This window comes from Strongylocentrotus purpuratus, unplaced genomic scaffold (genome assembly GCF_000002235.5).
Source record: "Strongylocentrotus purpuratus isolate Spur 01 unplaced genomic scaffold, Spur_5.0 spur5_scaffold_9, whole genome shotgun sequence".
Taxonomy (NCBI): domain Eukaryota; kingdom Metazoa; phylum Echinodermata; class Echinoidea; order Camarodonta; family Strongylocentrotidae; genus Strongylocentrotus; species Strongylocentrotus purpuratus.
Window position 1 is genome coordinate 5,419,738 of NW_022145615.1, and position 27,625 is coordinate 5,447,362.

The window sequence follows — 27,625 nt, forward strand, 5'->3', positions numbered from 1 at the left end:
GAGCCAGAAGGGCGTTAACCCATATACTCTTAAGATAATAGTTAATGCTCTTCCGACTCTCAAGACGATATCACAGTCTTGCCACGGTATAGTTCTTCTGTTATACAATTTGAATATCACTCAGGCAAACAGCTTCCTCGACACAATCGTGACTCACCAGAGCTTTATTATATACAGTATCAGTATTGGAAAAGAGAGTTTGATTATTGGTTTTATTGATGGTGCACTCAATATCAATTTTAGTTCAATTGAATTTTGCACCGATTATTTTAATCAGTCAGATAAGCTTCTATATATATCTCATGTCAGAAATTATGTATCGTGTCAAAAGTTGAATTTAAATGTAAGTCATGTGTACATGTATCTTGACCGACACAGATTTGCACTACCGGTACTTAAGTTTTAATGTATACATAAATTGTACGGTTGTTGGCTTACCATAGTCTGAATGTAGTATGATTCACTTTTTGGTGATATACTTAATACATAACTGAAGGTCCAGATGTTCCATGGGCATCACCAGAACATTTTCAATTGGAAGAGGAAAGGGCATTGCATATCAGACCAAAATTTTCTGATAAAGTACGGTAAGGAAAATATTTGCAACACACACAGAAAAGAAGGAAATGTGATTTTTAGATTTGCAGACAAAGCATCAGAAATATCCTTTCAGACAACATCTTTTCAGATATTCACACATGTGACAGCATGCTATAAAATATTTATTTGTAATTGTAAACCTTTATATAGAGAGAGGTTGTATAAGTACTCCTGATTTTTTGTATAGCCTTTTAATAACTTTTGAAGGTAAAAACAATCACAATGTGGGCTTGCAAGCCATCTTTCGGGAACTACATGCGGCATTTCTTGTTTTTAGAATATCTATATGTTTCTTTATGCTGTTGTGTGCTTGACTAGGCTGTGTCTGCATGTAGGCTTCGTGGGTGGCAGGCCATAATGGGAGGGGAGGGGGGGGGGGGGGAGGTTACTGTAAGAGGGAATGCACAAGTGTATTTATAAGTATGCAGCAAGGGATGGGTCGGAACACAATTATGAGATCCCCCCAAAATTAACCATTTTTTCAAGGTCCTTGCGATTATAGACATGTGCTTGTTGCGCTCTTGCCTGGCATATTGTCAAAACATTTACCGCTTGCAATTCAGTGTTCTTCTATACAGCAATACATTAAAACAGATCTGGTTCCATTTTATAGTAATGGTTTCATATACATGTACCCCAGATGCTGTTTCATTTTTCTGTATGTACGAGTTGGAATATTTTTGTCTGATGTACGACTCGTAGTAATTAAAAGTCACATGTACAACGTATGAAGGAGAGTAGCAATGAATATTATATGCAATGAAATAGTCATGTATCAACTTCAATCAAGTAGATATTATTATATAATTATGGAGGTACATAGAACGACTGTAGAATAAGAGCAGTTGATAGAAATGTATTGCAAATAAATCTTTTTTTCAAAGAAAACTTTTGTGTTGATACCGTGTGTTCATTATTTTGTGTCAGATAGTTTTGCCAGACATATCCATAATTGTTTATTCTAATATATATACTATTTTTTGTAACATATTGATTATGCACTGTGTCACCAACTTGACTAATAATACAGGTAACTAAAAGAAATAAACTATTAGAACGATTCGGGTGGTTAGAGCAGCGTACAGTATATGAAAGGGTAAATAGAGAAACATACATTGTACATGTACTTGGATTGTATAAAATTGCAAGATGAGATAATGATGATCAAGTATAATTAATGCTTTTCAAATCATGGATATACAAACTTCATCATGGGCATTGTGAATGTAAGGTGTCGAATCTTCTGGCATTTTTATACTAAAACTGTCTTATAAAATGGAGTATTGCTTCCTAATATTTCAAATTCAAGGAAGAGAAATGTTCTGCTTTATATGTCCACAGTAGCACTGTCTGAGAAAAGACAATTTACAAATACACAGAAAGGGTAGATTTCAAGAGCATATTCTATTTTTATTTACAAGTCGAGTCATATCCATAAAAATAATGTTTTTCATGATGTTTCATGGACAATAAATAGTATAATACAAGTATTTTCACACGCACACACAAACATCTGATGCAGAGAGCAAGAGAGAGAGAGAGAGAGATTTTACATCATATTTGATTTGAATCCAAGACAGTTTTAAATCAATCAAAGTCAATGGACATATCAAAGGAATTTTTCATTTACAGCCCGTCTGTACTAGTTTGGCCAGGATGGATTAGACCACCCAGCGTAGTCACTGACAGGTGGCTATTTTATCAACTCAGCTCTCAATTAACATACGAAAAAGAAGATCATGGGGGACCAATGGGCACCGCTTAGGCATTGTTTCCTATATAGAGGGAGCAAGTATAGCTACAATGAGTACAGTGGGGCTTAAAGATAAAATTTTTTAAGTCAGATGGAACACATTTCAAACTGCAGACGATTTCGTACAGCACATATGACATCACTGTACAGTCCTACCCATTCAAAATATTACAGTGTCTTTGGATGGGTAGCCATTAGAGAGCACATTCAATATAGAAAGCATTCATGGAAAATGTTGCCTAACTACGGTCCGCATTTATCACACACCTGGATGAAGAGAGACAACAGTAGGTGAAGTGCCTTTATGTCAGAAAGAATGGGCCTGTAATCTTGTATTGACATACCGGTAATGACATTTGAAAGTAAGAGGATGAAAATCTTTCCCTGAAAGCCTCTTCTCTGAAATTTAATAAAACATTCACAACTATTTCTCTAATACATCAATTTTAAGATTCTAATCAATTAATCAAAGATATTGTTCCTTGGCACACAACATACAACACAATTCTTGTAAATCTATTCAAAACAATTCCCACTGTACCGACATAAAGTCACCTCCTTCTGCTGATATTTAGGTATTGTGATTACCGTAGAAAATGGCAAAATGGTAAATAAAATGAAGTTTGTTAAGATAAAATTACTTTCAGCCATAAACATTTAATATATTTGTGCTGTAATTGTGAGAGAGATTGAATATTAATTGAGGTCTTGGGTGGGTTTTGCCACCAACAGCACAAAAAGGGTTAATACAAGAAATCATTGCAATTCTGCTATCAAAATTGGCACTGTTCCGATGTTGTTTCATTACAAATGCAGTGTACATATCTATTTTGTGAGGACAGCCAAATTGCTGTTCTATCGGTTTTAAACACATGTTTCATTAAAATCAAATTCATTATTTATCCATCAATTTATGTATCGCAACCAAAAGGCTGGGTTTCAAATACAATTAAAAACAGAGAGATACATAATCAGACAATAGAAGAAATAATTTAGTACTTGAATATTAGTCCTTCAAATGACAAGGAATACTTCAACTGCTGGTATTGACATTATACAGCATGAAATCCTATATAAATCGTGATGATATCCAAAATTATTTCTAGTGCACAACATTTTTGACCTTGTCCAGCAAAGCCATACGATGAGATACATCTCAGAAACACACATACACACCCTCACATACAACAACAAATGGACAAATGGATGTAAATTGCGGTTAACACACAACACACACGCACACACATAGTTTGCAAGAATCTTCAGTCAATTGAAGGAGGCAGACTTAATCAGAAGAAGAAGAATAGAAGTCTAAAGCATTCTGCATGTACACACAATACCTCACAGAAAATAGGTGTTCTTCAAAGAGGGACGGATGCAAATATAATATTGGCAAAATAATAGTACATCAGAAACGCCAAGTTCAAAGATCCGCAATGCGTGACATTTTCATGATTCGGCGTGCGAGGGTATAACACACGTATAAGATATAGCGTTTCTTTTTATCTAGCGCGCGCATTGTGCGTAAGAGCGTTTTCAGGTTACTTGATTTTCTAGAAAGCAATATGAAATAGATGTACTTCAAAGAAGGACGGATCCAAATATAATATCGGCAAAAAAATAGAACATTGTACTAAATTTCAATATTCATGCGAGCATTTACACTTATTTCACCGTCCTCTCAGCTATCACAAAAAAAAATGAGATGGTAACAAAGTGATGATGTTGAATCACAGGGTCACCAAGAAATGGCAATATAAGACAACATCTATATCCACACTGAAACTGATTACATGGGAAATACTTCTTTTAAGTTAATGGAAATTAAAATGATCAAACATTTAAACTCATGAAAATCCAAATAAACTACAAAATAAATTAGGATGGGGAAAAAGGTTACAATAGGTTCAGTTTTCAAGATACACAAAACTATTCATTACAATGTCTTTGTTTATAAAAATATGAATGAATTACTATCATTATTATTTTGCCTTTATTTATATATTGCTGTGGGAACTTTCCTTTCTGTTCCATAATGGCAAGTAAAATGCAAAGCATTCCATTGCATACAGAATGATTTTGATTCTTTAAATATCTGAACAGATGAAACAACAGCAGGAGAGCTAATGTGACAAAGTGAACGAAAACAAAACAAGGGAAACGCTCTCGGCGGTCTCGCCTGCATTACGCAATTCAATATGATGAAAAATTGAGGTTGGGACATTATTCATTGGCAGGGTGGCCCCGTCACCGGAAAAGCGGCGCCTATGTTTCGCTTTTTGCTACGCAGGCGAGACAAAAACCAAGGGATACACTTAACTATTTCACATGTTGGAAAACTGGAAATTTTAAACATAATCATAATTCATGACAACGTTAAAGGACGCATGGCACTTCTATCAAAGAGACTCAAATGTAGTACAGTAACATCATCTTATCCCACTGATAGAAGAATGATCTTAATCAACAACTTAAAAAGAAGTGGTTCTTGAAAAGAAGTTTAAAAAAATCTACAATTTTCTCCTCCTGAATTGCAAGTATGTCCTTAGCAATCTATGATAGTGAGCTCCACACAAAAAAAGCCTCTTCTGTCTCAACAAGACTTGAGTAATCCACATAGATTTGACAGATCATGCGCATTATTTCTTTTGGTCCTAAATAAAAAAACTTCACTTTGGTCCCACACACTTGTTTTCATGTCCTCCAGACCGAGAAAGCTGGCTGACCCTCTGTCTGTGAGCTGGGTGCTGATGGAGTATCATCTTCAGCTAGAACGTCTCCTCCAAGTAGAGCAGACATCTGAGATGCTGGTTGTGACAAACATAATGAAAATTAAGGAATTTCATTTTTTGAAATGCCTATTTTCTATGAATTCCTACAAAATCCTTATCTTGTCTTCCAACTACACCCTAATAATTCAGCAGGGATATTAGTCTCATTATCTATGGTCATTTATTTAGCCTATAAGCCTGAACCCTCTGAAATTGTCTCAATTTAAACCTAGATGCAATCACTCTTGGCTCATTACTCAGCTTCTTTAACACTTTCTATCAAGTCTGTTTAGCTAATATCACATTATAGTGTGCCATTTCGGTTGAACAGTGTTGCGATCTAATTTTGATATCATTAGCAAACTCGAATATTGCAATGTGGTGAACCATTTCAGTGGCGTACATAAAAAAATATCTATAAATTTTGTATACTGTTTCAATCCTTTAACCTCTTTTTGAATTTCAAATGTTTAAATTTAATTTTGATTGAGGAGGCGCGATAGCTCAGTCGGTAGAACAGTGGTCTCGTAATCCGGTGACCCGGGTTCGAAACCAAGGCGATGCGCTAGTGCCCTTTGGTAAGGCATTAATCCTCATTACCAGGTCCCTCGGAGAGGACCTAAAGCCGTCGGCCGTCTAGTTGCTTACTTACAAGAATTTATGCTTTCTTACCAATCAGGTAAAATAACTACCACCACCACAATGAAATATGAAATAGGTTCATCAATTCTGAACTGAAATATCATGGATTAATTATTCTGACAAGATTTCACTTGGGATACATATTGGTGAATTAGAAGCATCAGAAGAGTTTGTATACTTACAATTGTTTCCATTTCTCTTGGCAAAGGAATCTTGTCCATTTCGCTTGGAAAAAGGATCTTGTCTGATAGCATAGGCTGATTCAGGTCTTGAGTATGATGCCTGCAAAATTAATGGATCAAATCAGGAATGTTACTTAGTCGTCTTTGAAGGATCACCCCATAAAAAAAAAAGATATCAAAAAAGTAATAATATTATTGTTATTATTATTTTTGTTATTATCATGTACTATTATTATTATGAATGAGATTTTTTTCAATAAATACTTTGAAAAAAAGAAGAAAAAGGAAGGAAAAAAACAAAAAAACAATCATAAGTTTTGTTGTTATAGTGGGCTTTTATCCTCAACTTTTTAGAGTCATATACATATAGCTTAGCACTCATCTTCTGTATTTTGAATGATAAAACCAGGAATACTGTTGTTTGTGATTGGAATAAAGAATGTTGGGTATCTTTAAAGTGCCCTTTTTCACAATAACCAGATAAATTTACTTAACAACGAAGGACTTGACTTTTGGATGCAGCACTGTTTCACCTTCTTAGATTAAATGCAACATATAAAGCAAAAATAGTTTGATTGAAAATTTCCAACAATTTTTAAAAACATTCAGAAAGGATTTCATGAACAATCTTATTACAGGATCAGAATTTTACAGGATCAGAATTTTAAAGAAAATCAAATTCCGTCTTTAACATGGTCCTGCTGATTTAATTGGTCATCATTCAATACTTCTAATTCTGCCTAAACTAAATTCATCCCTCTTGTGTGATATTTACCATTCTTATTCCTGATACTACTTTGGTTCCGCTATCGGGTCGAGATCCACTCCCAGGTCGAGCACCACTCCCAGGTCGAGCACCACTTCCAGGTCGACTATCGCTCGCTGTAATCTTTCATGAAGAGAAGAGAAAGCGCAATAGCATACATTAAAGTTTGATCTAAAATGTAGATTTGATTGTTCAGGCTCGATAATGTAATGTGATTATATTTTCAGTATTTCAGTATTTCAGTATTTTTCAGTATGTGAAAAATTGATGTATCCCAATATATGTTTCTTGGGAATGTGACATATTTAGGCTTACATCTAAAAATAATCAACAAGGAACCTTATACAATTAAAGTGACTCTGTAACATTGCCTCAGATTCTGAAACAAAATCCTGGATTTAGCTCATGCTGCAATCATAATTATAAACCTGTCAGTCAGGAATCCATTGACTTTTACAAGCCAATCGCCTGTCTGATTATCAAGATATTAATGACTGGAAATCGAAATTTGATTTGAAACAAAATCCTGGATTTAGCTCATGCTGCAATCATAATTATAAACCTGTCAGTCAGGAATCCATTGACTTTTACAAGCCAATCGCCTGTCTGATTATCAAGATATTAATGACTGGAAATCGAAATTTGATTTTTAAAATGGACAGAGCACGGTTTCTTACTACCTTTTTGATGATTCCCTTTGCAATGAGGTCTTGTTTGGATGTGCGGGGGCAGCCTAAAGCAGCAAAGTGAGCCCAGATCTTGTTTGACGCTGAAGCAAAATCTGTCGGTGTTCTGTCGGATCAAAGGTATCAAGAAGTATTTAGTGGAGCAGAATATGGAATTCATGATAAGCATATTGATGGCTTATCATGACAAATATCTGTGATATTGTACATCAGCTCCACCCCCCTCGATACGTAACAACAAGGAAATTAGGGACCTGGGGGGTGTTTCACAAAGATTCTAAGTTAAACTTATCTCTAAGTTGGACTTAAAAATTATGGAAAGCCATTAGCATCTTTGAAAATATTTTGTAAAAGTTATTTTGAAAGGCATAAAATGTTGATTCAAATCATTCATATTTTCTATCATCAAGGAGACTTCATGTTCTGGATGTGGAATTTATAAAAAGTCTAAAATAATTTCTGCTTTTGAATATATTTCATTTTAAGACTCCAATGGCTGTCCATAATTTTTAAGTCCAACTTAGAGTTAAGTTCTACTTAGGATCTTTGTGAAACACCCCCCTGTTATCAATAACATCTTTTGGTTTATATGTCATTCTTCTTGATAAGTGGAATAACAAAAGGGCTATTCACATACAGACATGACACTTTGATATTTTACTGTCTGTATTCAACTGAATGTATAATAACATTTAGAGGAGTTATGCACATATACATTGATAAAATGTACAATTCTCTTTAAATTGAAAGGATGTGCAATTAAGGAGAAAAAAAAGAAGAAAAAAAAGAAAGACAGAAGAATCTTACCTTCCTTCCATATCAGGCAACTCTGGTTGAGCTCCATTCTTTAGTAATAACATTACAACCTACATGGATAAAAGCAGAGAGAGAAAGTAGATAATGAGAGAGAGAGAGAGAGAGAGAGAGAGAGGTGAAGAGAAGGTAAAAATAAAATAAAAATATATTATATTATGGTAAGAGGAAAGATTTGAAAAAAACAAGGGGAAAAAAAGGAAAAGGAATTACAAGATTTATGTGAGTGACAAAAGGAAAATAGGATTTAACCAAAGAACAAAACAAAAGTACAGAATTAATAATGAATAAGTTGTAAGTGGATTATTAAAAGCAACATAAAACATATTAATAAAAACACCCAAGACAAGAAGGTAATGAAAAAATCTTACAGTTATGCTTGACTGTATTAAAATTTAAAAAATCATTATATAGATCATTTATGTATCTTCAATTCTTCAGGGAATGTACATCATGAATGCCTACTCCAGTGAAGGCTATATAAAAATCATACATTTGAACTTTGGAAGTGATGCCAGGAAAATTGAAAAATGTTTAAATATTATTAAAGTAAATACTTTTCCATGTTCTTGGAATGTGGCAGCATGAAGGGGAGTCCACAGTGTGCTCTTGTTCTGATAATTGATGTCAGATCCTGCTTCTAATAACCCTTTGATGACATCATGAAAACCCCAAAAAGCAGCTACACATTGAAACAAATAAATGAACAAGGTTGAAATATGGTTGCGACTTCTAATTCTAAAATGTAAATAGCACAAAATGAGCAGTAAGATAACATATATTCCCAAGAAGAAAAAAAAAGGAAAAAAAAGTAAGCCCAAAATGACCAATATTAAGTTGTTAAGACTCTTGTTTGTACATTTTGTTTCTTATGTTTATTGTCTTTTCATTAACTAAGAAACAGAAAACATCCAAGCACTTGTGAATTATTTTCCCACCTTCTCATCCATTTTCATCCAAAGTGACAGAGGAGGCAAAGATATTGAATTTACTTTACAACAATCAATGAAAATATACAACAGTATCTTACCAATGTAAATTTGACTCTGTAAAACTTCTCCTGTTTCTCCCTTCACCTCAACGCTCTCGGAAAGGAACTTTTCAACCAACTAAGCAAAGAAGAAATGAGAAGAAGAAATGAGAAGAGGAATTGTTTTAAATGAGTAAATACAATAAAAAAACTAGATCTATATCAAATGCTCATAAAGCAATATGAAGCACTAAATGGATAATCTTAGAATAGATACAACACAAAATTATTCTGGCGTTTTGGGAATACATTGATAAAAGCAATCTTAAATATGAAAATTAATCTCCTGACAAATTTCTGTTCTTTGAGAAACTTCTCATCTTTAGAACAGCATCTAAATTTATATTATTACCCATCATGTCTTGAGTCATCATATTATTGAATTGATTTGCAAATCAATATTTTTAAGAACATAATTGAAGTTAACAAACAATACTAAACAAAGCAGATTCCCCCTCACAAGCTTATTTCTGCCAATCTCCTTTATAATTTGACATTAATTTGTACTTCGACTTGGAAATTTAGAAAAGGTAAAACAAACAAAAGTTGAAAAAAATTAATAACACCAACAAATAAAACCAATTTTCTATCTTGACTTTACTTAATTTTACTTAGTTTTTTTTTCTTCAATTGTTCAAAGTTCAATCATAAAAAAATGACTCCCTTTGGCTTTGGCTTTGAAGTTTGACGCAAATTACCACTGAATGAACTTGTCTGACTTTTTTTGGCATCATTTTAAAATTGGTTTGAAAGACCTATCTGTATCACATGATTCCGTTAGTTCAATTGAAGGGGTCTTTTTCGAGGACTTTAGAGCTGATATCCAGAGCCTGTTGCCCGTCGTCCTGCAAGGTACATGTACGTGTACGCCCACGATTCGGCGACGGTTCCTCTGCCGAAGTGACAGTGTGCCTACCCGAGAAGAATCCCTGCGGCTTGCAATGACCGTAGCTCCTGGAGCTGGAGGCTGTGGCGACAAGTGACAAGGATCTGTACCTGCAATGATATTCGAAATACACCTTAATTATCCTTCAATTTTACCTGTTCTTCTCCCTTCTGTGCCAATGTTGACAAGTCTGGTAGATTAATGTGAGCTGTGCGCAATTGGTTCTGCAGATCTCGCATTATACCATCAGTTGATGCCTTCTTGGTTACGCCTTTGGCGTCCGTGGATGTCGCCATCTTCGTGCCGTATTTATCGTATGCGCGCTTACCTTTTTACCGTGATTCAGGCGTTTCGTGTATCGAATCCTCATCACGGTTACAGGGTTGCTGTTACATGATACGGAGGAGATGGAGAGTTATGAGAAGCCAATAGGCCAATTTAGAGTATGCCAATTAATTAATTAATTTGGAAACTGAAAATAGATCGTATAGAATTACATGTACATGTAGATGAAGAAAATCGTTGGTGCCTTTCAAGGCAACAATAATTAGAGGGCTTCGCTATAATTTTTTTGAAGGAGAGGGGTGCACGTGAAATGTCTCTTGTTCCCACAAGAAAAAGGATAATGATGATGATGATGATGGTATAAGAATAATAATAAGTCGATAATAATAATGATACCATGATAATTATTAATATGATAGTGATTATAATACTAATAATACATGTACAAATCATAATAATAACACCCCTACCCCGATATGCCGACAGACAGTACCCAGTCCTGTATCATAGTTGCAAAGGGGGAAGGGGGCAAACGTATATACGGCCGCCCAATATGGGTATAATTTGACCTAATCTGTCCCATAACGGACGAACCTGCATGTATAATTTTTTCAGTTTATGGATCTCATTTTGACAATATTGCAATATAATAATTTCCTCTCTATATTGTTTTAGACTATGTTTACTCTCAATAATTGGTTCAATATTTCAAGTTACTTTTATAGTTGTTCATCCGTCTACTTTTATTTAGCAAAATATGTATATAGCTTGAGTAGTAAGTGAACAATTATGTTAACTTTATTTTGTTATCATTTTTATTGTACATGTGTATGATCATTCCTGTTTTTATGCACATTTTATGTAAACATTGCATTATTGGTCCTCGGACTACTGCATTGTACATTTTATGTGTTGATATTAATAAACCGAAATTGAATTGAAACCAATGACGATATTACAGGGTCAGATTGGGAGGCTCTATAGTAAGGAAGGCAAGAAATTCGAAACTGATTTTATGCTCAAAGTAGACATTCTTGTAAATTGTGTTTTCCCCATGTATAGGCTCCTTCATCTAGCTTTCACATATTTTGTATTTTGATTCTTGTTTAAACTTTTTGTTTGCCCCATATCATGAGCTGCGTTAATCAATAAACAATAACACAGTTGGCTCTCGGGGACATATCCGGCCCGTGCCCCACCATTTTTATTCCAATCGTATATTTTACTTTCTTTTCTTTTATCTTATTACGTATTCATTTATGTTTGCTTGTCAGAGATTTTCGGGAATATTATTACCACCTTGTATTAAAGGATCCAACCCTCTATAGAAGGCCTGCTCATTAAAAGCCAAGAATTTTGCATTTTTAAATATGACTGCGTGATTAACATAAAAACCCGAGGGTATGCTGGGTGGATCCGCTCCCATAAGAGCCAGAAGAGCGTTAAAAAAATGAACACCCTATGCTCCAACCAGACGGTTTCATTCATAGGCTGCCCTCCTAGGGGGAGGGGGGGCACCCGAAAAGTGCCCCTTTTACATAGGAAAAGTGCCCCTTTAACTTTGTAAGAAGTCCCCCTTTTTACATAGAAATAGTGCCCCTTTTACTTTGAAAAGTGCCCCTATTAATTTGTAAAAGTGCCTCTTCCCCTTTCCAACTCTGATAAGTGCCCCTTTTATTTGGACACGTGCCCCTTTTACTTTGCAATACGTGTCCATTTTCCATTCTAATAAGTGCCCTTTCAATCTCTAGTAAGTGCCCCTTTTAAGGTACGAGAAGTGCCTCTTTTCACTCGTGATTAGTGCTCCCTTCATCTCTGATAATTGCCCTATTCAAATCTGAGAGATGCCTATTTTACTTTGACAAGTGCCCCTTTTCCTTTGTAATAAGTACCCCTTCTTCTTTTAATAACTACACCCATTTTAACTCGGATAAGCGCACCTTAAATTTTCACATGTACCCCTTTTCCTTTCTAATAACTTCCCCTTATACTAATGATAAGTGCCCCATTAAAAAAGAGCCCCTTACCCTTCTCATAAGTGCCCCTTCTCTGGTAAACAACCCTTTTTAGGTACGAGAAGTTACTCCTGCTCACTTCAGATAAGTGCCCCCTTAACCTCCGAAAATGCCCCTTTAAAATCTGATCGGTGCCCATTTTCTTTCAACAAATGCACATTTTCCTTTATTATAAGTGCCCTTTTTTCATTCACATAAGTGCCCCTTTTCATATCTGGTCATTGCCCCTTTTCAGGTGCGATAAGTGTCTCTTTTCACTGATAATTTCCCTTTTAACAATGATACGTGCCCCTTTTCCTTTCTAACAAGGGACCTATCCCCTTTTTACAAATGCCTCTTTTCACCTCCTATAAATGCCCCTATCAAAATCTGATGGGGGCCCCTTTTCCGTCGACACATGCTCCTCTTCTTTTCTGATAAGTGTCCCCTTTCCTCTCAATAAACGCGCCCGAATTTCAAGCGACTAAGAGCAATTTCTCCCAAAGTTCGCTCGCTTCGTTTGCACGCATTCTATAGATGATATACTTATGTTATTTTTTTCGCACTGCGATCTCACAAATATTAAAAAAATTCCTTGCTCGATTCGCTCGCTCGCAAATAATTTTTCAGACCATCACGCCCAACTGCAAAGCATGATGCTTAAGCAATATCTTGTATGGTGTATAAAATGAAACAAATATTGAAATTATCCCTGATAATGTAATCACAATGTCTAAGCGATTGTATATTTTCGCTTTGAGATTTTCCTTTGTAGGTGCCCTTTTTTCTTGGTGGCCCCCTTCACTTTAGAATTCGCTCGGCCCTGGTTTCATTTGAGTTTTGTTGTTGTTTTTAATACTTCCTTTGGCGGGACATTAATCTACAATAGCCACACTCCACCCAGGTGAGGTAAATGGCTACCCGGTAGCCGTGCTAATTAAAGCCACGGTAATAATGAAGGGCGCAAGGAGTGGCAATGTGCCAGACATGAATGCTATTTATACAAGACCCCAATGTGATTGTTATTACTTTTAATTTGTATTATTATTATTATTATTATTATTATTGTTATTATTATTTTCGATTTTCTAATTTCGCCCCCCCTCCCCTATTTGAAAATCCTGGATCCGCCACTGACAGTGCCTCCGAGTGGATTGACTCACACTACACTACTGGGCCTATACTTACATTTCATGAAACATTATCGTCATGGTTGAATCCTCCAAACAAAAAAAGTCACTACAAATGAACATAGTCCAATGATCCCTTTATATTACCCAACTTAATTTTGACCCCCTCCCCCCGAAAAGCGAATCAAGACACTTACTGAAAATCCGCTGGTCCTTTTGTTTACACTTCATGTTGGACTAATCAAGCACGAAAATAAAGAAAACTCAAGCAATCAAACTGCCTTGGGATTCTGTTAAAATCAAAACAACTTTTCTAACAATTTTTTTTGATACTCCACTCAACATCCTCATTACCAATTCTCTATTTTATTTTCAAAAGGCGTATCCCGGATCAGATTAATTAGGCATTCAACTGATAGAGTCCAATCCACGATATCGACTTTTGTCATTTTCGGCTGAGGTTAAGAGTGATTCCAAAGAACACTTTATATCTAATTTGTCTTAGGTAGTTACACGAAATAATGGAATGAATTACCCCGGATGAAGAACTGGATTATATACCTGTAGGCCTACGGTATATAAAAACAAAATCATGAGGTATCTTACTTTATTAGTTTCATGCTTGTGAGCGGTTTGGGAAAGATCCATTTTAGCTTTCCATACTCTTCAGTCGATCATGACAACATCATTGGCCGCATAATAAAAACACAAATCACCGTGAAAATTGAAACACACGAGTCGAAGCATCAGTTTGGAAAGGGCTCATGAATCTGGACTTGATCATGACACTGTGAATGTGAATGCTTGGTGCGATACTGAATCATCGTAGGGAGATATTACCTCGAATTTGACATTACTACAAATTTGGATTACATAGGAAAGGAATTCTACTCTGACGGTGTTAATAACTGACTGATTAATTATGCCAGTGAATAAAGGGAAACCTACCCCCGATGGAGGGAGTCGAGACGCCAAACCCGGGGCGCTAGGCGCCGGTGCAGGCGGGATGAAGGTGTCTCATATTGCCGAATTTGAATCTCTGTTCACAATTGAAAAGGAACTTGGCAAGTGAGTTTGACCACAGATTTGTTTTCTTCTCTTTACTGTCAGAAATGGAACTTTGCTGTTTTAAATGAAAGGAGGCAGATTATTTAATTAGACAACTGCCTAGATCTAGATAGTCTAATAATAATATTAATAAATATTTGTTTTCCCTTCAAATTAACGTGGTTAAGGCAGCCAATTATTACTAAAATGTCAATGACATATCATGAGTGATAAGATTTTAAGTAAGTTGCTCTATAGACTAGTAATACTAGACTTAAACGGTTCACTTACTTAACACTTTCATTACAGTTTCAAGTGTGAAAGCATAACTTTTTACTATCAATAGATCTAGCTAGTATTAGATTGATTTTAAGTCTGTGAATGTTTGACTTTAAATTCTAATTATCAAAATCATTCAAATGGCAGAGCTTTTTTAAACACTTGATCAGACAAATAAGAGGAGATGGTTTTATTAAGTTTAGAAACCCAACTAAAATAAAAGTAAGTAATTTAGATATAGAAAATGAGTCATTCAGTCTTTCCTACCTGAAAATATGTTTCCCCATTCGTTTAATGTAGACTAGATGTAGTTATGCATTATAATGTGTACATTATAATGTTTAAAGGCCTCGTTAGGCCCATTTTAGAATACGGACAAGCCGCATGGCCCATACAGATTAGGAGAACAGAGGATGTTGGAAAGCGTACAAAGACGTGCAACAAAGATTATTCCTGGCCTTAGAAATTTGTCATACCAGGCCAGGAGCGCTTGACCAAACTCAAACTACCAACTCTTGTTCATACTAGGCATAGAAGGGGGGACATGATCGATGTGTATAAGTACGTGAATAGCTTGTACACTGTGCAAGAGATTCCCTTCAAGATGAGTACAGAAGATAGAACTCGAGGTCACTCCAGAAAACTTGAAAAGAAATATTCAAGGCTAGATATAAGAAAATACTTTTTTAGCAATAGAGTGGTGGAACTGTGGAATGGTCTCCCAGAAAACGTTGTGGCAGCTGGGTCGGTAAACTCATTTAAGAATAGAATTGATAGTCACTGGTCAAGGAATGTAAGCCTTTTGTATGAGCCAGTCTAGGTGTTGTCTAAATTGTCTCATGTTAATTACACAACCTCCTCCCTCCACAAATAGCAGTAACCATGGAAGAATCCTGGATCGATGAACAGGCTTAGACCTACAACATCGTGTATTAAAGTAAAAGTAAAGTAAAGTAAGATAGGAATGAAGTTGAAGTTTTATGATTGGTGACAAGATTTTCTTTTTCTGAGTCTGATTCATACTTGTAATACCTGACTTTACCCATTGATATGAAAAAAGTGTTAAGGGCTTCACTGGCTTGTATCAAAATGCAATCTTGCATTACACTAGAAATGCAAATATTTATTTACAGTTGACATCTGAATTATTCATGACCCTAGTAAATTTGATGTTATTTATTTATGGTGTTTTTCGTAACTCAAGAATGAAAGATGGACTGGTTGAATTAAGAGCCTTTGTTGAATACTTCTAGATGTAAGCTATGATATATATCATATTCTCAAGAAACATAAAATCTTGAAAAATCAATTTTCACATACTTAAAGGATAATAAATCTTGGTAAGGGTATTGAATAATTTAGTTGTCAACTTTCCATGGCTGAGTGAGAAACCAAGTTTTTTGTTTAAAAAAAAAAAAATTATACCAAAATTAATATCAAGGAAAATAAAAGTTTCAATACTTATTAAGCTCTCAATTCCAATATACATGTACTTGGTAACGTATGGGACAGATAGAGACCAAATATTCTGGATTTCCCATTATTAGGAATTTGTAAATTAATACATGTACAGTGCACATCATTTATGACATTTGGCAAATTTAAGGATGTCCACTTGTCCAGTGAAACCTTTATTAAGTGACAACCTCTCTACATGTATAAAGGCCACCTGTGTACAGTGATCATCCATATATTGCCTACAGTGTGGCTCTTGAAGGAAATGTTTGTTGTAGAACCTGTCTCAAAAATCCACCTGTCTACAGTTGTCACTTCTTGAGTTTCCTGCAGGTCAAGGTGGCCTTAATTGACAGGCTTGACTACTATTTTTTCTATGCATTTCGCGTTACCGTACATCTAACAATTTAGTTAAAATTATATCCAATCAGCTAATATCAAGTTCATAGGCCTACAAAAGCATCTTATAAAGTGAATTCATACCTGAACATAATGTACACATGTACATGCCTTGACGTTTTTACACATCAAAATATTTGTGGGCTTTCCCGTTTAGTTTATAACTTAGCCTGCCAATGGAAATGTATTAAAGTACATGTAGCTTGTAAGTTTTGAAGATGGAACAAGAAGAACAAACATAAAATGGGAATATACTATCATCATCTATTTTCTTTTCAGGGGAGCTACTTCAGTTGTGCATAAATGTTTTGAAAAAGGAACAAATAGACCATTTGCAGTCAAGAAAGTCAAGAAAACTGTAAGTATACAATGTATGTCATTTTAATTCTTTTAAATTAAGAGAACAATACAAAATCTGCAGTTGGTTAATCATGAGTATCAATTGAATTACAGATATTTTGTAACCCATTTTTATATTTTATTTTTGTATGTAGTTTGCAAAGACAGTATCATTCATGTTCATTGCAATGTGAAATTTGATATTGATTATTTGGCAACATTTCAATGGAGATAAATATGAAGTTAAACAAGTAGGGAAAGTACTAAATGTACATGTAATAAGTATCACATTGAAACAGAGAGTAGAGCTTAATGTCTTATTTCCTGTCTAAATTGTCTTGATTGTCAAATATCAATACCAACAAGTAAGTAATGTTAATACTTCTCAATGATTAGTGATGACTAATTAGCTTCAGGGCAGGTTTCATCCAGAATTCTAACTGTTTTCATTTACATAAGGCCAGGGAATTCTTACAGTGTTCACGTCTTTACTCACTTTCTCTTTTTTGTCTGTATATTAAAACAAATATCTTCTCTTCTCTTCTCCTGCAGAAAAACAAAGAATCATTATATTTTGACTTGAGTTTGGAAATGGGCCTAGTTTCAGTTTCATTTTCATATTAGTTTATTCCACTCAAAAGCAAACATAGTTTACTGTTTTCATTTTGTAGAATCGTTGCTCTTCTTGTTTTTATGATGTACTGTACATACATGTACATACATTAAAAGAAAAAAATTGTGAACAGTGACAACCATTTAGTGTAGATATTGATGAATAATTTTTGACTGACTCATTGGTTTAAGCCACTCTTGAGTGCATCATGTACATGGCCTTTCCTATTGTATGTAGAGATTTACCTTGTGTTATTACAACCAGCTGACAGAACGATTTTGTTTTTTGTGTATAAATTATATTGTGGGCTCTTTTTTCATGCATGAGCAATGGCTTTTTGAAAGAGCCTCCAGGGCAAACTGCCCTCATTTCCCATTTATTTATTTACGTTTTAAATTTCTTTTTGCTGATCAATGTAATAATGTAATAATGTAATAATTTACTAATATTGAACTCATTCATTTCATTTTCTTCCTTCCAGGCTGACATGAAAGTCTTCACAACGGAAGTCAGTGTATTGCAGAGTATAAACCATCCGCACATTGTAAGTTTGCCTTCTATTTTCTCTCTCTCTCTCTCTCTCTCTCCTTAATTTGTTTTCCTTACATGTATTTACAGTGACCAGCGAGCATGCTTCTTTCATGCACGTTTTATTTGATTGTGTCAATATTGAACAGTTAAACATACAAGTATAGAAACTGTAGTCTAAAGTCAACAGAGGTCTTGCTGAACTTTTTATTTGGTTTGTTAATAGCTGGCAGGCAACCATGGCAATTCTTCAACTTTGGTTATGAACAGGTTATTGTGCAACATGTACATTCACATACAGTGTACATTCACTTATAATGAAAACAACATTTTTGGTGTAGATTTTTAGCTTCTATGATGTATCAGTTGTTGCTATTGTCACACAGGCCACCAAGGGTGATCTGTTAGCCCATTAACACAAAAGGGGGCCATGCACAAACAACTTGATAACTGCTTATTATGAACCTTTTACATTTATCTGTATAAATGCTACTCCACGTTAACTTTCATAGATTAAATATCTGTGACTACGTCACAATCCACTGACCATCGACTTTAATAGGGATCTCATATTTCAAACATTCATAACGTTCCTATTATTGGTCCAACATATTTCAAACTTTCGCCAAATTTCTATATATGTTATTATTCTGCTTTCATACAAATACAATTACTACAAGGGTTGAATTGCCCTGTAACTACAACTTTGGACCAAATTCTATACCTTATCTTTAAACCCTAAACCTACATGTATAACATGAAGACCCTTATTTGTCACAGCACTACTCATGAATCTATGTTGAGCCCTGATTTACAGTGCTCATTCAAATGTTTTGGCACCACACATACATGTACAGTGAACATGTATAAATATTATTAACAGTGGGAGGGAGTGTGGAATTATTTATGAGAAGATTCTGTATACCGGTACATGTAGGTCAACTCCATGGTTAGATAATCTTGCATCATAACAGGAAGTGTGTGTGAGGTGTAAGAACTCAATCTAAAGTAATTTGATTTGAGGCTGCCCTAGCTAGCTAGCTTCCATCTGAAATTCAATGGCCCGGCCATCAAGGATATCCTGCATATTGAAAGGGATCTGTTCACATTGAATCAAGTAATGCTTTTGTTGTTTAACCCTCTTACTGTGAGTCAGTGCAAAGTCCAGGAAAAATGCTCAATGACTTGAATGAACGAATCAGTGGAAATGCTTTTGTTTATTTTAAACCTCTGGTAAAATGCACTGAAACTTCAAACCAAAACAGAAGACCTGTGTTCATACAAAATTTGTCTGTCTGATTTTTTGTGTGTTTTGTGATTGAATCTGGAAAAAGGTTACATGAAAAGCAAAGGCATCTTGATTGTACATTGTAACACCAAAGAAAAAAAGATTGTCAGTTTTGGCATAATCATTAAAGCACTCATTCCATACATTGATAAATGAACATGAAAGATAGAAATCAAAACCAGGACAAGACATGCTTTACATCAAGTTACATGATCACTGTAATTGTAAAGTACTGTAGTAATCCTAATGAGGAGTGAATTCTGCTTCTGACATTCCATTTTGTCCTATATAGAGCGGATCAAGCAAGTAAGCAACATGAAGATGAAAATCAAATTCAAACACCTCTGCACATACAGTACATGCAGGCCTATTGCAAACAACTACATGTACATTGTACATCATGTAGACTAGATGTTTTTGAATCACATTAAACTTGAGTTTTGTGATTCAATTCACAAAAACATAATTTGAAAAAAGAAGAAATTCTATGACCAAGTTCTTCTACATAGAAAAAGTGGCATTGCTTTGTATGTCCGGAACAGTCAGAAATATCTTAAATTTGTGGATTTCTTTATAATCAAATAATCTATGTGGGGGGAAATATGCTGACACACCCTTTACACCACAAAGACCTATCTAACCGCCCACACCACGCCGTCTTCTATTATAATGAAATAGTAGAATCGAGCTCCGAGTGAAATCAGGTTTTTGTATTGGTCCGCTAGCTATGACTTCCACTCGGGGGAGGGGTTAGTTCAAATAAACCACCGAATAAAATAAAGACAAAGAATAAGAGCGCTGGGACACGATATAGTATTTAAGGTGTCATATATGTTTATTTACCAATCACTGACCTGTATCAACTATTCTTCTAACAGTATTTATTATCAAACAATGTCATGAAAATAGTAACAATAATCCAGAAGATCTCTGTCTTCTCTTCAACATATATCAATATCAAAATACACCTTAAGCTAAAATATACTTTAAAAGCCTTAACTTGTTAATCTAAATAAATGGGACATTAAGGGTTGGGAAGAGGGAGGTTAGTTAGAAATTGTTAGTACTGTGGCCACTTACATACAGCGCGGTAGACTATTCGCGATTCGAGTGGATGTACCGATTCAGCCGTGTACGAACGAGATGAAGAGATGGACAACGATGCTACGGGTATGGGAACAGGAAAGATGACGATGTCGAAGACGGGAACGGAATCGGGAACGCAGTTGCGGGATCAGGACGACAGGATCAAATTCAGGAACTCAGGATCAAAATCAGGAACACAGCATCGAATTGGTATAGGGTTAATGGTACCTATTTGCCGACGTATCTGCAATCAATGTTCCTCCTATCAATGTTCCTCCTTATCAATCAGTTCCTGACACTTTCAGATTAAGTTCCCTTGAAGTATGTTGTATAATTTAGTTGAATCTTCCCGACTTGGTGATTGAAGTGACTTGGCTTTCTTGAACGATTCTGGAACAACGCTGTACTTCGATAACCTTGTGAGTCCAGAACTTGTTGATTTTCACATGCAGCAATTAGTTGTTAGTGCAGGGACAGCTTGAGGGAGATGGGAGGACAGGGGTACAGGTAGAGGAGACCAAGTCGGGGTGGAGCCAAGTGATCAAAACATTCATGCAAACTACTTTTATACCTCATTAAACATTCATACTCGACTTTTCCTCCGATCATCTTATTGGTCATTACTTTAAAAAGGGGGAAGGGGTCTAATCTAAAACTCTACTCTTATTGGTTCAAGGTCACCACTCATGGCCAAAGACACAGTCCTATGAGGTGTTCTTCAAAGAGCATATTTCTAAGAATAGTCACAAAGCATGAATGACCACAAAGAGCCCGTCTGATATCTAAATCCCCTTTCATAGAGCTTAATCTCTATTATTACAGATTTATGAATGGCATTAAAGTCTAGTATTGTATCGAACAGGATGGATTAATACTGTGAATGGCAATAGGGTCATAAAGGCTATATCCCAGTGTGGGAACAGGATAGCTTCAATAGATAGCTTCAACTAGACATGCCAGCACATTTTATAAATACATCTATAACAAATTAAGACAAAGAAAGATACAGCAGAAAGGGACAAAGATAAAGATAGAGAGAGAGAGAGAGAGAGAGAGAGAGAGAGAGAAAGAGAGAGAAAGAGAGAGAAAGAGAGAGAGAGAGAATACAACAAGAAGAGAGAAGGACTACATGAGCAATATTCCACCATGTTACACCTATATTTGTCAAAAGACATGAATGCTACAGGAGAATTGAGTTGGAGTTTGTTGTCGTCTGGGCTTGAGACATAGTCTAGTCTGATGTTAGAACTTCATAGGGGGTGTAGAAATGCTGCAAAATCTGTATAACCATGGACCTACTCTGAGTAGCTCCATGGTCTAACACTAGTGGCTTAAGAATTGTGAATTGGAGAAGATTTGCTTCTATTAAAAGGGAAAATTGTCCATGAATGTTGTAAAATTATCCCCCAAATGAGATAGAATGGTTGAGCATGAAAGGCCTGACCACTTTTACAGTTAAACTAAATAATCCTTTCTTTTTGCATACGATGAAGTTCTAGCAAGCTCTGTACAGACGAACACCTGTTTTAAGTTCCTTGTACACTGTACAGTACGAATGTGATATGCTACGTGTCTGCACTTTTTCTTTCTCTGAGCATTTGCCAATTTTCCAGAGCTAAATTATTTTGTGCTCTATTGTACCTTTTCCTGTCTGAAATGCTCCAATTATTGATTGATTGACGCATAAATTTGCCTCTTCACTATAATTTAAACTAAGCAAAATATGTGAATCCTTTTGCCACCGAGTTACGCAGTGTGTAGTTCATTTTGTTTTACCGTATCTCCTTTTCATGATATAATACGTGTTTGACTGGAAACATTGACTCAAGGATCTCCTCAACGGGTTCAGACAATACAAGAGAAAGCACTTGTCATGCTACTTGAAACAGTACATTGCATACTTGAATAACATGTATTGTATCAAAAGGGAGATGTACAATCTAAGAATCTCTTAGAGGAGTAGAATAATTATTAGAAAAACCAAGATTTCAAAGAAATGTGTGTGAGCCTGACACATTTTCTTTATTTGATGAAAGTGCATGATGTACATGAATGTACATTTTATGTTTTAATGGTTTAATTTGAAACCCTATGTTGTTTTGTTTTTCCTCCTTTTTGTATGGGTTTAGGATATGCTTTAAAGGTAAAGACCAGTATTGGAAATGCCACAATTTCAAAAAATGAAATGGAAGCTCTTATTAGCAATCATGAAGATAGTAAATCATTTCTGTTTGATTAATTTGACATATTTATACAAGAAATAAATAAATCAATTAGGAGTCCCTAGCAAGTACCTTGCAGACTCTTTTCCCTGATTAGTTAATTGAAATGTATGGCTTTCTCCTTTCCATTTGAAAAATGACCTGACAAGAAACTGGGAGTTTTACTCAGCATTGTACTTTTGTATTGTACATATATAGTACTAATCCATTTAAAAGCAGACATCAGTACTTGCACGTACATACACTTGGTTGTGTGTATTAATAAGTGCATAAGATATGAAACTAGCAGTCATATACCCTCTCTAGTCAACGCAGCCCCACTGAACAAGCCCTATAGGAGGCAGTGATCCATGGACAATTACGGCACTCCTTCACTTTATTTTCAAATGCCATCTACATCTACATGTACATTACAGTATACGCCCACCTCTTAATACTTTCATCATTCTCTTTCCCTCTCCTTCCCTCTCCACACCCCTAGACAAATGATAATATACGTACATGTGTATATAAATGTGAGTTAAATGTGAGTTTAATCCTGTGTGCATTACACTGAATGTAACTATCTAGACGGGTTGCTATGGTTACAAGACATGAAGATATTCAGCAATGAATTCAGTCATCTAAAGGTACTTGGCGAGGCAGTATTAAGTAATTGTATTGGTTAGTAGACTTAGAATTAGCATAAGAATGAGAATGGCAGCATAGTTGTTGTACTGAGCTGCATACTTGATGTGTAACAGTGGTACAGGTAGGATTAATTGCAATGATGCTATTTCAAATTCAAGCAACAAATTGCTTCTCATGAATTACAGTTATCTCACTATGACCATGACGGACAAAGAAAGCGGACAAAATATACAGTTCCTCAGGTAGAAAAAGGAACATCCCTTCACTGCTATTATGTAAAAAGGTGAATATGCATGTGACACCTGTTCTACACATTTTTACACAATAGCAGTGAAGGGATGTTACTTTGTCTACCTGAGGAACTGTATATTTTGTCCGCTTTCTTTGTCAGTCATATTCATAGTGTCTCCTGTATCGAACAAGTAATTTAAAGATACTGTATGTAACAACATACAAACATGTCAATGGTACAACATTTGCTTTTTAAAATATTGATACTCAGTATATTTATGACATGAGGAACGTCATGTTAATTTTACAGTACATCAAAGTACTTTCATGATATGTCCAAATAGGAAAAAGTACCTTTAAATACAATTAATGACCAGACATATACAATGTATGTAAACAATTATGCACCGCTGAATTTCACTGATTATGATGAATTAAATCGGTGTCATTTCATGCATAATGTTTCTGGTCCGTAAACCTGTAGTGGATTTGGTTCAATGTGCACTGATTAGAACTTGTAGGACCTTGGCCCTTTCAATTGAAATTGTGCACACACCTCAAACTTGATGATTCAGTAATTAACAACAAACTTGCAAAACGACTTTGTTTACAATTGCTTGTGAATGCTACAATCTATAATTTTTTTCATTTTCTTTTATTGATAGTAATTTCATACGGAATCTGTAATAATCTCATTATAATACCATGATAGTTCACCGCTTTCTTGCTATTGAGAAAAATTTTGCTCATGTGAATTCATCGATTTGCTCACGGAATGTGCAAAATGCAAATCTGATTTTCTAAAGTGCTTGCATCGAGGAGAATATTAGGACCGATAAAGTTCAATTTTGCACCTGAATTGAGCTCTATTAGGATATATGCCTGAGTGGGCTTTCCTTGTTGGGTACCCTGTTGAATGCTACATTTTACTTGTATTTTCTACAAAGTAGATTAACTTTGGATGTCTGCTGCTTTGATAAAAGTGGTCTGTCAAAAGCTTTGATATTGTTGGCCTGCAAGAATGGAAATTCTATTGTAATATGTTGTGATAAAAATTGCACACCTCCATGTACATTTGTACATACATGTAGAAGTTTGCCATGTAGTTCTGTTACACAAATAAAATAATAGTACCTGTACATTTAATGGCTCTTGGTAACTATTATTGCACAACATGAACAAGCTATAAATTCCGTCAAGGCCCGTAAATAGTACTTTCAAGATACCTTTAATAAAATATTCTCAATCTTTTATCCCACAATGTAAGGTAAACATAAAAATGTTATCATCTTTAGATGTACCTTTATATTATACCCACTCAAGTCATTTGACTACTTTTAACCCATTTAAAAAAAGATACAAAAACAAACAAACAAGCTAACAAAGACTTTATCTTCAGCATTGAATATAAAACTAGAAGAGTTCTATAAGTTAACACTGAGCAATACTGCTCGATCATAACTTTTCAGATCCATTGTACATGTACATGTTCAAATAGACATGTAGAATGAACTCCGTTCATACTCTTGCCCTACCCAACGCTTGCGGCTTTCCACCCTCCATCCATCACCATCACTATCATCATCATCATCTACGTTTGAAGGAGGAAGGGCTACTCTCATTTACATAACACAGTAATCCAATTGTTTTCAGAGGCAGTCAGAAAATATGGACCCACCGTTGGCATTTAAATCTAGTAATTGCATTTCTGCAGATCCTTATATTAAAGGTAAAGACCAGTTCTGGTCATGCGATTGCATTGTGAAAGAAACTTTGCGGAATCGATCAGAAAAGGTTGATCATCTAGCAAAAGTATTGGTGTGTACCGCAAGGTTCTGGAATCATCAAAATGATAAGAAACTTGGCCCAGTCTTGCTAAAGCTACAAGCACTGTACACAGAAAGATGTTTATGGGACGACGCGATTTCTATCCATGCCGGATCGATATATGACATTTTACCAAACATATCAATTAGTAGGTGGTTTCCTGGCAAAATTTGTATCATCACGTATTAGTCAAAACATTTTCTTTCACATGATTGGTATTAAATAAGATACTTCCATTTCATTTTTTGAGAGGGGGGCATTTCCAAAACTAGTCTATACCTTTAAAGTCCCACATGAATGTTTGAAGGGACTCTCTGAAGGGGCTGTACTATGATTGTATATGTGTGGTATTGACATTCAGGCTTAAATTAACTGCGCAGTTTGTATATTGATTCATATTTTTGCATCTACATGCATGTGCACTCTCAAGAGCAACAAATCCTCCACCCATCTAAAAATCAATTTCAGTGAGTACAGGAAAATGAAATGTAAAGGTTAAGGAGTTCAGACTGACTGAACTTAAAATGAAAACCAGTGCATTAGATTTTAGTGGGTCTGTTTGAATCAACAACTTCTTTCATGTAAATGTCATTTCTAGGGTTATCCATTGATTTCTAAATAGGAAGGTCCTTCATGAATAAAAGGTATAGAATGCCTGCTATCATACATCATGTACATTACAAATGAGGATATGATGAATATCAATGTATATTTTAGTAAATCATACATCACATTCAAAGTGGACTTTCTGTCTGCTGAGCTTCAAAAGGGAGATGATGTAAAGCCTTTGACTTTATGCCCTTCTCGCTCTGAACAGACGATTCCTGAACAATTTACAATTGATCACTGATAAGAAAAAAAATGTATTTGAAAATAATGTAATTGAAAATAAAACTGTTTAGCTTATCCAATTAAATTTTGGATCTATCAGGTTTGTTTTCAAAAAGTAGCAGTCAAGATGTATTTTTACTTTCTTCAAACAGAATTGAAAAGACATGCAACATATTTATTTCCAACTGTACTACTGTGCATGTAGGTTATACACTTTATTTACTTGTACACTATAATCACCCCTATACTTAAATTTGAACTAAGTTTTGTTAGAGATGGTGTTTACATGTGAATTCCTGTTCAAGTATGTCACATGACATCTTGACGCAGATATGGGGAACGGGTCAACCACTTCTTATCTCATTTTGCTGTACATGTAGATGAGGATTTGAAAGATTTTCCATTTTTGGTTTATCTTCCGATGCGTGGGTATGTTTGAAGTCCATATTTACGACATGGGAATGAAGTGCATAATCATAGGCTATTTGTTGCTGAGAGAGGGAAAGAGATCATAATAATGAGAGAGAGAGAGAGAGAGAGAGAGAGAGGGGGAATGAGGAATTAAGAGAGGAAGAGAGAGAGTGAGAGAGAAAGAGCGCAGGAGCAACGAGGAAGGGCAAGGAGTGGTGAATAGACTTGAATATTTCATGATTTAAACTTCATTAATTAACCATGTAATAAGGCCGGTGTCTACATTTTATGTTGACGCTTAATGTACATTTAGCATGCATTTCTTTTCAGTTATTATATTCTTGAACAAGAAAAGAATCAAATTATAGCTTGTAACATGACTATTGTACATTTTCATATTGCATGCTGTGCATCAACTGGCAATCGACATGGTGAAAGGGAATTCGTTTTTTGGCAACACCGACATGAAATCAGGTGACGTCTTTACTTTATAGCTACATGTACACATAAACTTTTTGTTGTGTATGCATGGGCAAAGGATGCACAGTCAAACGTTATGAAAATGGCCTGGGATATTTATGGACGGTACTTGTGCAAAATTGATTCTTGGGAAGGATTTGCCCTTGCGCGGTGTGCGTTACCCTAAGGGAATCGGAGGGAGCGTAAAGGGGTAATAGACTCAGCATCTGCGCCTCTTTAGATCACAAGGTTGTCCTCTGTCATGTCCGGCCAATTGTCCTCCCCCTCCATCTCACCTCAATTCCACACCAGGGGCGTGTTTCACAAAGACTGAGATCGACTTTATGTTGGACTTAACTATGGCAGGCCGTTCATGCCGCTGTTTGCTCTCACCATTTGCTGGCATTGTTCTCTCGAAGGACGTACATGTACAAAAAATGGT

The 27,625-nt window shown here is 35.4% G+C and overlaps 2 protein-coding genes across 2 annotated transcripts in view; one reads left to right on the forward strand and one right to left on the reverse strand.

The window, feature by feature from the left end:
• Nucleotides 1-2,658: 2,658 nt before the first annotated feature.
• Nucleotides 2,659-10,464, reverse strand: LOC580708. Its single transcript, XM_780749.5, has 8 exons — nt 10,285-10,464; nt 9,244-9,322; nt 8,771-8,895; nt 8,208-8,266; nt 7,395-7,506; nt 6,724-6,837; nt 5,949-6,048; nt 2,659-5,160 (listed from the first exon to the last, which is right to left on the reverse strand). The coding sequence occupies exons 1-8, from the start codon at nt 10,423-10,425 to the stop codon at nt 5,048-5,050; spliced, it is 843 nt and encodes a 280-aa protein (XP_785842.2). The 5' UTR covers nt 10,426-10,464; the 3' UTR covers nt 2,659-5,047.
• Nucleotides 10,465-14,158: 3,694 nt separating this feature from the next.
• Nucleotides 14,159-27,625, forward strand: part of LOC592450 (calcium/calmodulin-dependent protein kinase type IV) — a 43,408-nt gene continuing 29,941 nt past the window's right edge. Inside the window, exons 1-3 of the mRNA XM_030976957.1 lie at nt 14,159-14,606; nt 16,998-17,076; nt 18,152-18,214. Of these exons, the coding sequence (XP_030832817.1) occupies nt 14,461-14,606; nt 16,998-17,076; nt 18,152-18,214 (288 nt within the window). The 5' untranslated portion in view covers nt 14,159-14,460. The remainder of the gene's footprint in view (nt 14,607-16,997; nt 17,077-18,151; nt 18,215-27,625) is intronic.